A 14,747-nucleotide genomic window follows, 5' to 3' on the forward strand; every position below is an offset into this window, starting at 1 on the left:
GAAGAAGTAAGTGCTGCGACCGCAAGTCAGAGCAGTGCTGCGTCTTCGAAAGCGACAGAGGCTACCAGGGACGGTACACAAACAACGAGCGCGAAACCGTCCACCACTGTTTTCACTGAAGAAGTAAGAGCTGCGACCGCAAGTCAGAGCAGTGCTGCGTCTTCCAAAGCGACAGAGGCTACCACGGACGGTACACAAACTCCGAGCGCGAAACCGTCCACCACCGTTTTCACTGAAAGAGTAAGTGCTGCGACCGCCAGCGAGAGCAGTGCTGCGTCTTCCAAAGTGACAGAGGCTACCACGGACGGTACACAAACTACGAGCGCGAAAACGTCCACCACTGTTTTCACTGAAGAAGTAAGTGCTGCGACCGCAAGTCAGAGCAGTGCTGCGTCTTCCAAAGCGACAGAGGCTACCACGGACGGTACACAAACTACGAGCGCGAAACCGTCCACCACTGTTTTCACTGAAAGAGTAAGTGCTGCGACTGCCAGCGAGAGCAGTGCTGCGTCTTCCAAAGCGACAGAGGCTACCACGGACGGTACACAAACTACGAGCGCGAAAACGTCCAGCACTGTTTTCACTGAAGAAGTAAGTGCTGCGACCGCAAGTCAGAGTAGTGCTGCGTCTTCCAAAGCGACAAACTCTACCACGGACGGTACACAAACTACGAGCGCGAAACCGTCCACCACTGTTTTCACTGAAAGAGTAAGTGCTGCGACCGCCAGCGAGAGCAGTGCTGCGTCTTCCAAAGTGACAGAGGCTACCACGGACGGTACACAAACTACGAGCGCGAAAACGTCCACCACTGTTTTCACTGAAGAAGTAAGTGCTGCGACCGCAAGTCAGAGTAGTGCAGCGTCTTCCAAAGCGACAGAGGCTACCACGGACGGTACACAAACTACGAGCGCGAAACCGTCCACCACTGTTTTCACTGAAAGAGTAAGTGCTGCGACCGCCAGCGAGAGCAGTGCTGCGTCTTCCAAAGTGACAGAGGCTACCACGGACGGTACACAAACTACGAGCACGAAACCGTCCACCACTGTTTTCAGTGAAGAAGTAAGAACTGCGACCGCAATTCAGAGCAGTGCTGCGTCTTCTAAAGCGACAGAGGCTACCATGGACGGTACACAAACTACGAGCACGAAACCTTCCACCCCTGTTTTCACTGAAAAAGTAAGTGCTACGACCGCAAGCGAGAGCAGTGCTGCGTCTTGCAAAGCGACAGAGGCTACCACGGATGGTAAAGAAACAACGAGCACGAAACTGTCCACTGCTGCTTTCACTGAAGAAGTAAGTGCTGCGACTGCAAGCGATAGCAGTGCTCCGTCTTCTAAAGTGACAGAGGCTACCACGGACGGTAAAGAAACCACGAGCATGAAACCGTCCACCCCTGTTTTCACTGAAGAAGTAAGTGCTGCGACCGCAAGCGAGAGCAGTGCTGCGTCTTCCAAAGCGACAGAGGCTACCACGGATGGTAAAGAAACAACGAGCACGAAACTGTCCACTGCTGTTTTCACTGAAAAAGTAAGTGCTGCGACCGCAAGCGATAGCAGTGCTCCGTCTTCTAAAGTGACAGAGGCTACCACGGATGGTAAAGAAACCACCAGCACGAAACCGTCCACCCCTGTTTTCACTGAAGAAGTAAGTGCTGCGACCGCAAGTCAGAGCAGTGCTGCGTCTTCCAAAGCGACAGAGGCTACCACTGACGGTAAAGAAACCACCAGCATGAAACCGTCCACCGCTGTTTTCACTGAAGAAGTAAGTGCTGCGACCGCAAGTCAGAGCAGTGCTGCGTCTTCCAAAGCGACAGAGGCTACCACGGACGGTAAAGAAACCACCAGCATGAAACCGTCCACCGCTGTTTTCACTGAAGAAGTAAGTGCTGCGACCGCAAGTCAGAGCAGTGCTGCGTCTTCCAAAGCGACAGAGGCTACCACGGATGGTAAAGAAACCACCAGCATGAAACCGTCCACCGCTGTTTTCACTGAAGAAGTAAGTGCTGCGACCGCAAGTCAGAGCAGTGCTGCGTCTTCCAAAGCGACAGAGGCTACCACGGACGGTAAAGAAACCACCAGCATGAAACCGTCCACCGCTGTTTTCACTGAAGAAGTAAGTGCTGCGACCGCAAGTCAGAGCAGTGCTGCGTCTTCCAAAGCGACAGAGGCTACCACGGATGGTAAAGGAACCACCAGCATGAAACCGTCCACCGCTGTTTTCACTGAAGAAGTAGGTGCTGCGACCGCAAGTCAGAGCAGTGCTGCGTCTTCCAAAGCGACAGAGGCTACCACGGACGGTAAAGAAACCACCAGCATGAAACCGTCCACCGCTGTTTTCACTGAAGAAGTAAGTGCTGCGACCGCAAGTCAGAGCAGTGCTGCGTCTTCCAAAGCGACAGAGGCTACCACGGATGGTAAAGAAACCACCAGCACGAAACCGTCCACCCCTGTTTTCACTGAAGAAGTAAGTGCTGCGACCGCAAGTCAGAGCAGTGCTGCGTCTTCCAAAGCGACAGAGGCTACCACGGATGGTAAAGAAACCACCAGCACGAAACCGTCCACCCCTGTTTTCACTGAAGAAGTAAGTGCTGCGACCGCAAGTCAGAGCAGTGCTGCGTCTTCCAAAGCGACAGAGGCTACCACGGACGGTAAAGAAACCACCAGCATGAAACCGTCCACCGCTGTTTTCACTGAAGAAGTAAGTGCTGCGACCGCAAGTCAGAGCAGTGCTGCGTCTTCCAAAGCGACAGAGGCTACCACGGATGGTAAAGAAACCACCAGCTCGAAACCGTCCACCCCTGTTTTCACTGGAGAAGTAAGTGCTGCGACCGCAAGTCAGAGCAGTGCTGCGTCTTCCAAAGCGACAGAGGCTACCACGGACGGTAAAGAAACCACCAGCATGAAACCGTCCACCGCTGTTTTCACTGAAGAAGTGCTGCGACCGCAAGTCAGAGCAGTGCTGCGTCTTCCAAAGCGACAGAGGCTACCACGGATGGTAAAGAAACCACCAGCACGAAACCGTCCACCCCTGTTTTCACTGAAGAAGTAAGTGCTGCGACCGCAAGCGAGAGCAGTGCTGCGTCTTCCAAAGCGACAGAGGCTACCACGGACGGTAAAGAAACAACCAGCACGAAATTTTCGCTGGCTCTAGTGCATTCAGGAACAACAAATTATGGGCACTCCAATTCACAGCGGCCTGGACAGACAACTACAGTCCAGGAAATTTGAAGGCGTCTAGTATGATATATATATATATATATATATATATAGACTAATGATTAAGCGGAATGGCAGTCGTTTCTGCGACCAGTGTCTCCACGGCGCACCATCTGCGCCTGCGACCACAACTAAGCACGTAGCTTGCTGAAGGCACAAAGATTCACACATACTACGTGATTTAACGCAACATAACGTCCACAAGTTTATCAATAATATGCGAAGTATATATCCCATGGAAATTGTCTAAGGTCGGAAACATCTCAATTGCGAAACGCACGGAGTGCGACTTCTACGACCGATCTACACTTGCGTAGATTCCACAACGTTGGAGGTGCATAATGAAACGGCGTCTCGAATTGCCAAAGAATTCAAAAGTAAATCAAATCCAATGCTGACTCCTGTGTCATGCTTTGTGTAATGTACCTAATGGAAACCAGTAGTGGATGTTTACCGTCTTGGTAAGATCATTTTGTCGTCGGTTGGCGCCCAGGCGCCTGCGGTTCATAACCCAAGTCCACGTGATAACGAGACCTTCGCCCCTTTTTGCGGCCAATGAAGAGTCGCACTTATGCAAAATGAGCTTTGCGAATATCGACCAAAGACGTCATGGGTAATATTAAGCTTGTTATCGGTTTACAAAGACAAAACGTTTCATTTATCATTAGAATTTCTAGTATTACCCTCGCGCGCTAGCTGCATGAGGTTTCCGGCAGTGACGTTATTGATTTAATTTCAAATTTCGTTACAGTTATTTTCACATTGGCTGGCTCTGCATCTGTGTGGTTCTTACAAGTTACTAAGTTCAGAAAGGTCCAGATTACTTCATTTAAATGTCGTCCTTTTAAATATATATCTAAAAACCAATTACGTTACGAAACTAGTTCCTGTCGGTAAAGGAGTGCTCGAGAGATTTGTTATAGAAACCCAGTTTTCGTTGTGCTTTTGGACGCACATCTCTTTAGTACTGAAACATTTTTGTTACATAGGCACAACTTTATTTTATCGTAACACATTTATGCAGCGCATTCTGAAGTCCTGTAGTCATCATGACTATGTTTTTAATCGGCAGACGCCGCGTTCGCAGATTAATGTGATGTCTTGTCAATAAATAAAACGAAATGCAGTTTAGTGGTGGTCACAAAAACAATTTAGCAATAGTTAGTAGAAAAATACAGAATTGTTGGTCTGTTGGTGCTTGTATGTTGCGAGGTGAAGTGGTATGGGCGACGAAGAACACAACAATAGGCTCGCAAGGCTGGTGAAGAAAGACAGTAGAACGCGCAAGCAAATAAATACCCGTGAGCCGACCTTACGAAGTACAGAGATAGGAGAGAAGCAGGTTACAACACTTTACAGCAGAGCATCCGGAGTAGGAGTCACCTATACAGTCAGATTAAGAGTGTAACTAACGATATCGTTAATGCCAAAATATTCGTAATTTAGGTAATCACCACCAAGACTTTCTACAATAAATATACTACAAGAATATATACGAAGTTACTGCAGTGAAGTAAAAGAAGATAAGGCAATCCAAAGCAAAAAAGAAGAATATAAAAAGCCCTCAAGAGGCTCCTAACATAATGTTCCCGTTTTGGCTCTAAAGAGAGAGTTAAAAATGATGCCAAAGGCAGGGAGGTCAATCGGTAAATATCCAGTTTGCTACGAAAATTTCTTAAGGAAAATCGCACGACACATTCCGATGATCGACTACATTTACATATGCAGGTGCTGTGGTTACAAACCCCCCTTCAACGACAGTCGAACTAACAACAGCAAGGGTGTCAACGGAAAATGCTTCGTCGATTCCTAGCGAAGAATCCACAGATTCAACGTTTTCTTTCAATCCGGTCTCTGAACTTCAAACCACGAACCATGCATCGACTATGATGTCACCGACTACAGCACAAGTAAACGCGTCATTTCCGGAAAGAGAAGAGACTACGTCAATCACTACTGATGTTGCCATTAGAGCAAATGAAACGGCCTCTGAATCGGGAGCAACTCAGTCGACTATGGATTTTGTTCCCACTTCAAACACTACAGGTGAGTCCAGTGTTCTGACAACTTCCTTGGCTCCAGTTATAATGGGTGGTTTTATTGGTGCAAGGGCCAGATATGGCCCTTGGCTGGCCAGAATACAAGAATTGAGACAGGCCCCTCCGAGTGCGCCTCATAACTTTTCTCTAGGTCACATTGAACCGAAAAAAAGAAAAAAAGCGCCATTACATCTTAATATTTAGATTTTTCTAGCTATTATTACCTTTTTTCCATACCATGTAATTTACCGTATAAGGCATGCACTGTCATGCGTGCGGGAAAAGGCGCTAGTGCAGGAGCATGCAAATTCATGGAAGGCGAGTCCGTGAACATTTTATCGAAAATCGTGCAGTCGCCAGGTGCAGTATGAGCAGCGTTAAATGTCAAGCATAGCCTTTAGATGGAATAATGAAATGACGTTATGGCGATATAGCCATTGGGAGATAATATATTCACCTAAAGTTAAGTCATCACATTGAAAGATACAGCACAGGCTTAGCGTTGACTCTCGTCGACAAGAACCGTTACTTCGCAGTTATAATCACGCGACACCTCTGTCCTTGAGTTCTGATCGTCCGTCAAGAGAAAAACGTGAAGGGCATCGGGTAGGGACATTAAAGTGAGCAGCTGAAGTGTGAAGCAAGGGCTTCTTACGAAACACGACCTTTACGTATCTTCTCCGTACACACTCCGAGTGTTTCACGGGAGCAGTGCAATGTGCCGAGGAAAAGCAGGACACGTTATAACGATCGAGAGCGAGACCGTTATTTGCCGGCGTCGTACGCGGCAGAAATAACAAAAGAAAATGGAGAGATAACGCACCGTCGGCCAACACCGATAAGTGCCTTTATCGGGCGAGCTCTATACGTGCAGGCGGAAGAATGCATGCACTCCGCGAACGCTGCTCTCAGACGAACGCACTTCGGCGAAGCAGCTATGCGCGTGTTCACGACGGTTCTCGCGACGTTATCCCTGTTGATCGGGAAGGCGATCTCCAGCGGCGGTGATGGCGCCACTGAAGCTCACGGTAAGCTGGAGAATTTTTACTAGAACGTTCAGGCGCACCCGTTATCAATTCACCGCTGGCGTTACCGGCTGCGTAGAATCGTATCTGCGCATGAGGGGCGCGAAAAAGGTTTTCGGTGCAGGCGCAGATAGCCCACCTCCATAGCGATAACAGTATGCAGGTGTACTGAAGTGCCCTATTAAGCAACTTTACTGCCAGTGCTAGCTATGACAGGAAATTTCTTAAGGTTATTATGGACAGCGCCCTTCGTAAGGCCTAACTTTCCCAACAGACACAGTTCGCGGCTTTATCTTGCGCTTGCTAATCGCAGCGTTGATTCCACACAGCGGAGACCTGGCACATCGCTTTATCGTGCAGGCTTGCTCGCAGCCCAAGGAACACCCCCGTTCGCATTTTTAGTAACTGTATGCTTCCTACAAACACCGATTCTTTTCAACGTTCCCAGTCATTGTATGAAGAGCACGAAACAGTCGCTGAAACAGTGTTTTATGGCTCAGCATAGCGCTGTAACCCATGGACACAGCTAAGCAATTTAGGTATTTTCTCGCACAGTAGGCGGGGTCAATGCGACAATAAACAAGTATAGTGGAAGTATAGTGGTGCAATATTTGTGCGTCGACAGTCGACGAAGACGTCGGCAGTTGCTATTAGCAGATATGAAGTTGACGGTTACTCCGGCATTACATTTGACTGCACTTGATAACTTGTTAGAATGTCCAGACTTAGAGCAAGAGCACAAGGCTATTATTGACGGAGAGAAACAGAGTGGCTCAGTGCGCTACGAAGGAGTACTTGATCCACCCGCAACGACTCTTCATTTTCAGGACGAAGGTGTTATAGTCCCCTCCTGAAGCTTCTTAAAGACTTCGATCTATTATGCGATAAGGAGGGGGAGGGGGGGGGGTGATGGGTAGAGCGTAGGGTTGAGCATCAGCAAATATTTCATGCTGTAGTTATTTTCAAAGGCAGCGGGGGATCTTGACGCAAATGTTGCACTCCTCCACCTGGTAGCGTTAGTTCTGTTTACGCTGCGAATAACTCAGTGGCAGGTTTACCAAGGCATTTGAAGATGAGACACTTGGGCGAAGCAATTGCCGACAAGCATCTGCAAGCCTAGGTCCGCCAGTAGCTGAAACCGTCCTCCTCTTTCTTTTTCGTGGTGTAAAACAATTATAATAATTGTAGTTTATGACGAACTTAATCATGTGTTTAAGTGGAAATAGGCTAACCTCAAAGTAAATGGGGACGGTAAAGGGGTCCTAAGCAAATGTAAAGTACGTTAGCAAGTTTTGTCCTTTGTTTGAGTCAAATTGTGCTTATCCTTGTTAATGGATCCTTATAACTTAAGCGCGTGGGCTAGGAAGAGGTTTCGAGGGGTTTGTATAGTACGGTGCATTATGAGTTTTCGTTTATACAAAATCACACAATGAACTTCCTGCACACGAGACGATAGTAGAAAAATGTAATGGTCGGCTCCGCATATACATACATTTTTCGGTGCCTCCTTGTCATAAGTAACGGACAGGGGGCAAAAGACGCTTTCGCCACTTGTAGAACTACTGTTGTACAAGAAGTGTGTGCGTAATAGGCTAAACATTAAGCGGTTTGTAAATGCCGTGTGGCGATGTTCTTAGTCACAAGCTCATATCTGACTACAGTCATTATTGCTGCTTAATGGCGCATTCAGCTCACCTTCATTTGTATGCGATGTTTGTTCGTATTAGGTCTGTTCTTCCCGGAAGCCAATAATTTGCTTGCGCAGCGCATATGCGATTGATGTGGACGCCCATAAAACCCCTTTATGGTTTGCGTGGGACGAGCTGCAGCTTGATTCAGTAGTATTGGTCAACATGTAATTCCTTCAACAGAGCTTTGCAAGCAGTACGGAGAAAAGGCGTGCGGAAAAGTACCCTGCGAAGTTCCGCCCGGGTCCAACGACACGTTTTTGTGCAGCTGTGAATCTGGTGAACAGTACTTCGACGCCATGAAGAAGGAATGTCAGTGTGAGTACTCCAACTTTATGTTTTGTTGTCCGTGTTATGTTTGCACATAAAACGCTAACACTGCTCAATCAATAAATTGCATCACTGCTTTTATAGAGCACATTGAAGTAGCACGATCTGGAGACATTTTGAGACGCTTTTCCAAGCTAGTCTGTATTCATCCTCTTAATCGACAATATAACGAATAGCTATGGTGCTGGCAGCTAAAATTGCAGAGAAAAATAGGGATCATCAAGTTGCATTTTTATGGTCATGCATGCTTAAACAACGAGCACAAACACGCACATACAAATTTACGCACGCATGCGTAATACACCGTATTATAACAGCACATTCTTGTTACCTCTTTCCAATTCTATCATTGTCAGGCCATAGAAAATATTCATCCACCCGAAAGCAGCATTAAGCTACAAAGGAAACCCGTACTCGTTCATCAGAAAGAGATCTTCGCAGAAGAAGGAAATTTCACCTTGGTCTTTGGCTCGAAAGCCTGTCCGGGGTCGTCGCGCTACTAGTCACCCTATTTTTTGTCCTTGTGCTTCGAAATGTCGATTGATAATGTCTCGCTCTGACAAGGTCACGAGTTCAATTCCTCGAGAAGGATGCCTTTTCCTTTCAACTACGAATCTTTTCCGAGAACCCCACGTGATTTTTCTTTGTTACTTCGTGCTGAACTGGTGTGGGTGGCTATTTTTCCTGACATGTTGAACTCATGTAGGCGTGAATACTAGTGACCCACCGTTGGGGCGTTGTGGCTTTGGCAGTGAGCTGCTAAGTGTGCGGGATCAAATCTCGGCTGTGGCGGTCGCGTTTCGATGAAGGCGAAATTAAAAAAAAGAAAAAAAAAGAAATGCGGACTGAACGCACGAGAAAGAACCCTAGATGATCGAAATTAATCCGGAGTACCCCGCTATGGTGTGCCTAATATTTATCTCATCATTTTGGGGCGTAAAACCTCAGAACCAACTTTTTTTTAAGCTAATGATGTGTATCTTTATAAGTTGAAAATCAGGTGCATCTATGCCTGAAAATGTTTGGCACACTGAACTTTACCTCAACGTTTGTTAGCAATGAATACAAAAAAATGCATCGCACTTGGGAGCAAAAGACACATATCGGCTCATTTCATTCTGTTCCAGACAAGAATTCTTGCGAAATAAAGGTGTGCGCAGTAGGAAAGTGTGAGTCCCAAGGAGATGGACAGACTCGGTGCACATGTGAAGAAATGGACAAGCTTACTAAAGATTGCAAGGGTAAGCTTAGAAGAAACTTCATGACACTAAAGGAAAACAAAGTGTTATTACCGATAACAGCAGCTGTTAGCGTCCGATGGCAGGGCCCTTGACCATTTCCATTAAAAAAAATATGGCTAAGGAGATGCTGCAGCTATCTGGGGCTGCAGCCTCGTCAGCTTCGGATAAATACCGTCAATAACAAACTTTCATTACAATAACAACCTTTGTTCCTTTAGATTGCAGCCTTAATATAGTTCTTCTTCAACAAATATTTCCAGAAGGAAGTCTGCAGGAAGCAAATTGTCTTTATATTGCTACGGGGTTACGGGATATGTCAGAAGCAACATTTTAAATATTGAAACCTACATGAATGTGCATGTTGTAAATCAACAACAGCCTTACCGAAATCCATTCTTGCAGTTGCACCTGGCTTTGTATCTGGATGCAAAAATGGTAAAGTAGAGATCATCAGAGGGGCTCCCGAGTGTGTCTGCAATAGCGACGCTGTAAAACATGGCTCGCAATGTATAGGTAAGTGTATTTATATTCCACGAAAATATAAATGCGCACCCATAGAAAGAAAAAGCGTGGTTCAAGCAATGACATCGCCCCGTTACACTGTGCCCGCAATCTTTTTCACCCGTGCAACGAAAACAGCAGAAACCGGGGAACGCCGGCCGAAACAATCTCGAGCTAACCGCCGAGACCCACTTGCGAAAATGTGACCACCTGTGAGACGCGCTAAGTGGCTACGCAGAAACACGGCGCAGGGTGCACTTCATTTCATCCCCCTTCTTTGTCGACAGATTGCTGTGCGGTTTAAGGGACATATAAAAACATGACAATTTTCAATTTTTCTGACGCACCAAACGCCCTGAAATTTCGCCAGCTTGCTACGGAAAGCATACGGCTCAACATGCAATGCATAGTTAAATCTAATAAAATTGCTATCATGGTCCCTTAAGGCTACTAAAAGAAAATCATTGCTCAAGTCACGAGACGTTGTCGTGGATTAACTCGTACACTTTTGGAAACTGCTGTGGCAGATGTTTCATGTGTATGAATTAATTAATTAATTAATAAATAATTAATTAATTAATTAATTAATTAATGAAGTACTGTATTAAACATTCATGTCTCATTTACGGGACACCAATATAGTAATCATCAGATTTTAGACCATTTTCATGAGAACCCTGGTCGTGTTTCAGTGACAACTTGCCTGAAGCCCTCGAACACATGCTCTGAACTTTGCGAAGCAGGACTACTGAAGAATGACAATCGCTGCTGCCAAGGGTGGATCGAAAACAACTGCACAGGTACAGCAAGCTTCAGCATTTAGACTTTAGGAGAGGGCACTGTAGCAGTAAATTACGGATGTTCGAAAAAAAAATGGCATTCGCTCTCTTTCTTCATCACTTAAGCTGAATTTTTGGCAGTACCCCGCTAAAGCTATTAATTGAACCCATGATCGTGTGATGTACCAATAGTCGCGCGTGGAAATTCATAATGCCGAGCAACGCAAAAGTAAGGTTTGCGAGGCTATATGAAATGATTTGAATTAAGAGTATTTACTATCACTTGGTGGCGGGGGGAGTGCTCGAGAAATCCCTGCTGTCCCACACAACGCCAGTATTAAATTCTAGCTTAGCTTCAAGTCTAGTGAATTCGTTTTCTTTCCTGTTTCGCAGAAAAATCAATCAAAAGACTTGCGCAATATCGAAAAATTTTCGTAGCAACCACTTGTGCTTGAATGGCGCCCTTCGCCAATTATATGTCAACTATCATGACTGATCAGCGCCTGCGTTTTCCTTCTTTTTCTTCCTTCAAGTTTAGGCATGTATCCACTAGGGAGGGGGGGGAGGGGGGTTGGCCGTATGGTTCTCAGTGAAAACATTTCTGTTAATTTTTGTTAATTTACTGATCTGTACTCTTCATACTTAAATAGTAGTAATTATCAATTAATTTCTCTTTCCGCTTCTTGAATAGTGGTCATGTCTAATATCACGAAGATGCTATATTACGAAAATAACGCGATTCAGTGCTAATAATGAGGAAAATGTGCTTAAGATGAGAATATCCCAGTCGCAATGGCGTACTCATGTACAATATGACACACATCCTTTTGGTCTAGGCCTAGGGTACTTCCCATAAATATAAAATGTTAATCACAGAGAGGAAGGCCCATACGCGATAGGGGCTTATTTAAGTAGGTCTTTCTTTCGCAATTAAATTTTCGGCAGAACAGGAGGAAATGGTCCAGTGATTCTATATCTCCCCATGATGCACAAAGGTTCGATGGTGCCAACCCACGCCTATTCATGTACAGATTTAGTTGCGGTATTTGACATTGCAATAGTGTAATGGAAACTTCGCATAGGGACAAGACCGGAAATTCCAGGGGAACGCTAAATGTTCGTAATCCGGTGTAGCAAGAAGGGGCTCATTTTTTCTAACTAGTACTTGTCGCCTCCGAAATCTTGTTACCGCTAGCATAGTAAGGCCGGGTACAAAACTCATTGGCCCACCAAGTGCTGCCTTTGCCAAGTGGTCTGCTATCTCATTAAGTGCTAGTCCACAATGTCCAGGTACCCAGAAAAACCGAATTTCTTTAACATGGTGTGCAATAAAAAAAAGTGTAACGATCGGTGCAATAGTCAATTACTTGCGCTTTCTGGTGACATAAGAACTGACAGGCAGTCTGCAAGCAATATTATTCGGGACACAGGGACACATTTTTCAGAATTTTGTATACTGCCAAGCATATGGCCATGAGTTCGGCCACATAAATTGGAGTGTAATAGGGAATACGGATAGCAAAGCTACACGATAGTGTTTCAGAGCAAATGCCTGCGTTATCAAATAGAAGCTCTTTTTTGTGTAAACAGACGCGCTCCATGCTGTTTAAACGTTGGTCCAGCACGCATATTTATTACCTTGTTGCCTTAATAACCTGCCAACTGTTTCTATGTTCTGGCGTGTTTAGCAGCATTGTCTACAAGGTATCTCGAATACCTTTTGTTACTGTTTTCACCAGTACTTTTTCTTAATTTCTAACCTCGTATGCTACTGCACGCCTGCTAACTGTTCTCTCTCTCTCTCTTACTGCTACTTTATGAAAAAGAATACTTCAATCGTTTCTACCTTTCAGAGCCAACTGGGCAATATTATTGTTCACCTGGAAAAATCATGACAAAGGAGGGAAAGTGTCAAGGTACTTATTACGACGAGTTCTTATTCTTAGCCGAAAAAGAAAATGTGTAGTATTTTCTTTAGTTTTGCCTAAGAGTGCATCCGCTAATTTAAAAACCACTAGCTCTTAAGCATCAGGTGCTTCATTCTTTAGGAATATGTTTTCATGCATAATGTCATGTGCCATAAATTGTCTTTACTATCTCAGTATTGCTATTTTTTGCATTCAACAGACGCTTGCTCTACAAGTGACGCCGACAGCCTATGTCTTCATGGGTGCAGAAGTACTCCTAATGACACGAGACCGTTTGAATGTCAATGCCAGGGAGGCTATGGAGTGGCAGAAGACGGAGTCACCTGCAAAAGTAACTACTTGTGCTGATTATCCAGTGATATATTAGTGCAGGTCCAGTTTATATGCCATATTCAAAGTGGTAATAATTAGAATGCAATTACAATGTATATATAAGTTGCTTATGCGTCCGCTTTTGTTTGCTTTCATCTTTTTTTTTCTTTTTGTTGCTTGCCAGCAAAAAAAAAAAAGAGTACGTAGTGTACACGGCCGCAGACTTATGGGATTACGAAATAATGTTTATTCATTTCCCGTGAGAATAAAGCGCAGTTCACTTACGCTTGGCCTACTATGCTTTAGGTTACAAGGATGCTTAAAAAGGGCCAACCAGAATCTCGGCATGCTGCTTAAAACCATTGGATTAAGTTGCCTGTTGAAAAGGTTCTAGGTGACTGATCGGTCTTACTATTCGGAACCTGCGTTCGCATTATCTGAGAAGCTATCGCGGTGAATCCAGATTAAACCTTACTGCAGCCAACACCACTTAAAACTTAGCCTGCTGATTGCTGCAAGTCTAAAGGTTAGGTTATGTCAGGTTAGGTTACACTCCTTGTAAAATTTTTCCAAGTTTCCGCTGGTAGTAATTCTTGTGGCTCATTCATTAGGTGACCAATGCTTTGAAAATCAGAGAAGGAAAAGGATGAATTCTACAGTAATTACTTCCACTATGGCATGAGGTCAATGGTTCTAAATTTTTTTGAGCTCAACAGCTCTGGGGTACATAAGTTCATCAATGCTCACTGACAAGTTGCTTTTATTGTGATTCCGTTTCGTGTTGGTCTATCCGGGTGGTAGTTAAGTGCGATTAATTAATGTAAAATGGCATCTTCGCACTCAGACATGTCTAGTTTGTCGCTACATTCACACCCAGCTAAGGCTTCTCATACTTGTCCATCGACGATCAATTATATTGTTCCGACCATTTCCTTGACTACTTTATCTTGTTCGGAATTGTGACTTCTGCCTGACATCAACAGATACACTTTTGTTCTTGAAACATATCACATTGTCAAATGAGTGATATCCGCGTGGAAAACCCGTTGCCATTACTTCCACTCACCTTCATTTCTGGCTGAAATTTTCCACAGAACTAGAGTGCACGGATGAGCAAAAGAAAACGTGCCGAGCAGACCAGGAGTGCCATATCCTCTCCAACAATACCGTACATTGCTCTTGCAGAGAAAATGAACATGAACTTGACGGATTGTGCACAGGTAAGATTTCACTATAAGTATACGTTCTTGTAAAAACCCGCAGCACGGGTGCCCACTCAATTGGGATTGGGCTATTGAACTAACGGTGACAAGACCTGAGAGTGGGCTTCGTTGATACGACTACTTTTTGCTGCGTTAAAGAAACGTTAAATTGCTCACCAGGGACCTTCAGATGTTCTCTCTTCAATACTAATAATCGTATTCGTGGGCTCGGCCCACCCTTGGAATAATAATAGTTTGCTCACCCTCTTGCAGCATGAACATAGCCTTATATAGAAGGCAGAATCTCGTTGCGCAGAATTTGCTTAAGTTAATACGTTCTGTGTCTCTCGTGAGCGAGCGTTTATAACAATGCTTAATGGCAGAAAACTGCGTAAGTAAGCAGGAGAGTCGCGAATGAGTGCGAGTGCCATTGTGCGAGTATCATTTACCTGTGAGTCTTTTAACCGCCTTTAGCTGTTTTCACAAT

The 14,747-nt window shown here is 45.1% G+C and overlaps 2 protein-coding genes across 2 annotated transcripts in view; both read left to right on the top strand.

Moving 5' to 3' along the window:
- The first annotated feature begins 1,119 nt into the window (after positions 1–1,119).
- LOC135895783 (mucin-21-like) lies at positions 1,120–3,048 on the top strand. Its single transcript, XM_065423949.1, has one exon. It carries the CDS (start codon positions 1,120–1,122, stop codon positions 3,046–3,048), a length of 1,929 nt encoding a protein of 642 aa, XP_065280021.1.
- Positions 3,049–6,120: 3,072 nt separating this feature from the next.
- Positions 6,121–14,747, top strand: part of LOC135895791 (glycoprotein antigen BM86-like) — a 75,883-nt gene continuing 67,256 nt past the window's right edge. The window contains exons 1-8 of the mRNA XM_065423955.2: positions 6,121–6,282; positions 8,151–8,285; positions 9,425–9,538; positions 9,941–10,051; positions 10,732–10,839; positions 12,672–12,734; positions 12,946–13,077; positions 14,153–14,278. Of these exons, the coding sequence (XP_065280027.1) occupies positions 6,141–6,282; positions 8,151–8,285; positions 9,425–9,538; positions 9,941–10,051; positions 10,732–10,839; positions 12,672–12,734; positions 12,946–13,077; positions 14,153–14,278 (931 nt within the window). The 5' untranslated portion in view covers positions 6,121–6,140. The remainder of the gene's footprint in view (positions 6,283–8,150; positions 8,286–9,424; positions 9,539–9,940; positions 10,052–10,731; positions 10,840–12,671; positions 12,735–12,945; positions 13,078–14,152; positions 14,279–14,747) is intronic.

The sequence above is a fragment of the Dermacentor albipictus genome, chromosome 4 (genome assembly GCF_038994185.2).
Source record: "Dermacentor albipictus isolate Rhodes 1998 colony chromosome 4, USDA_Dalb.pri_finalv2, whole genome shotgun sequence".
Lineage (NCBI taxonomy): Eukaryota > Metazoa > Arthropoda > Arachnida > Ixodida > Ixodidae > Dermacentor > Dermacentor albipictus.

What these genes read in the sequence shown, in the direction of transcription:
- LOC135895783 (XM_065423949.1), top strand. Translation starts at nt 1,120, where the DNA reads ATGGACGGTACACAAACTACGAGCACGAAACCTTCCACCCCTGTTTTC.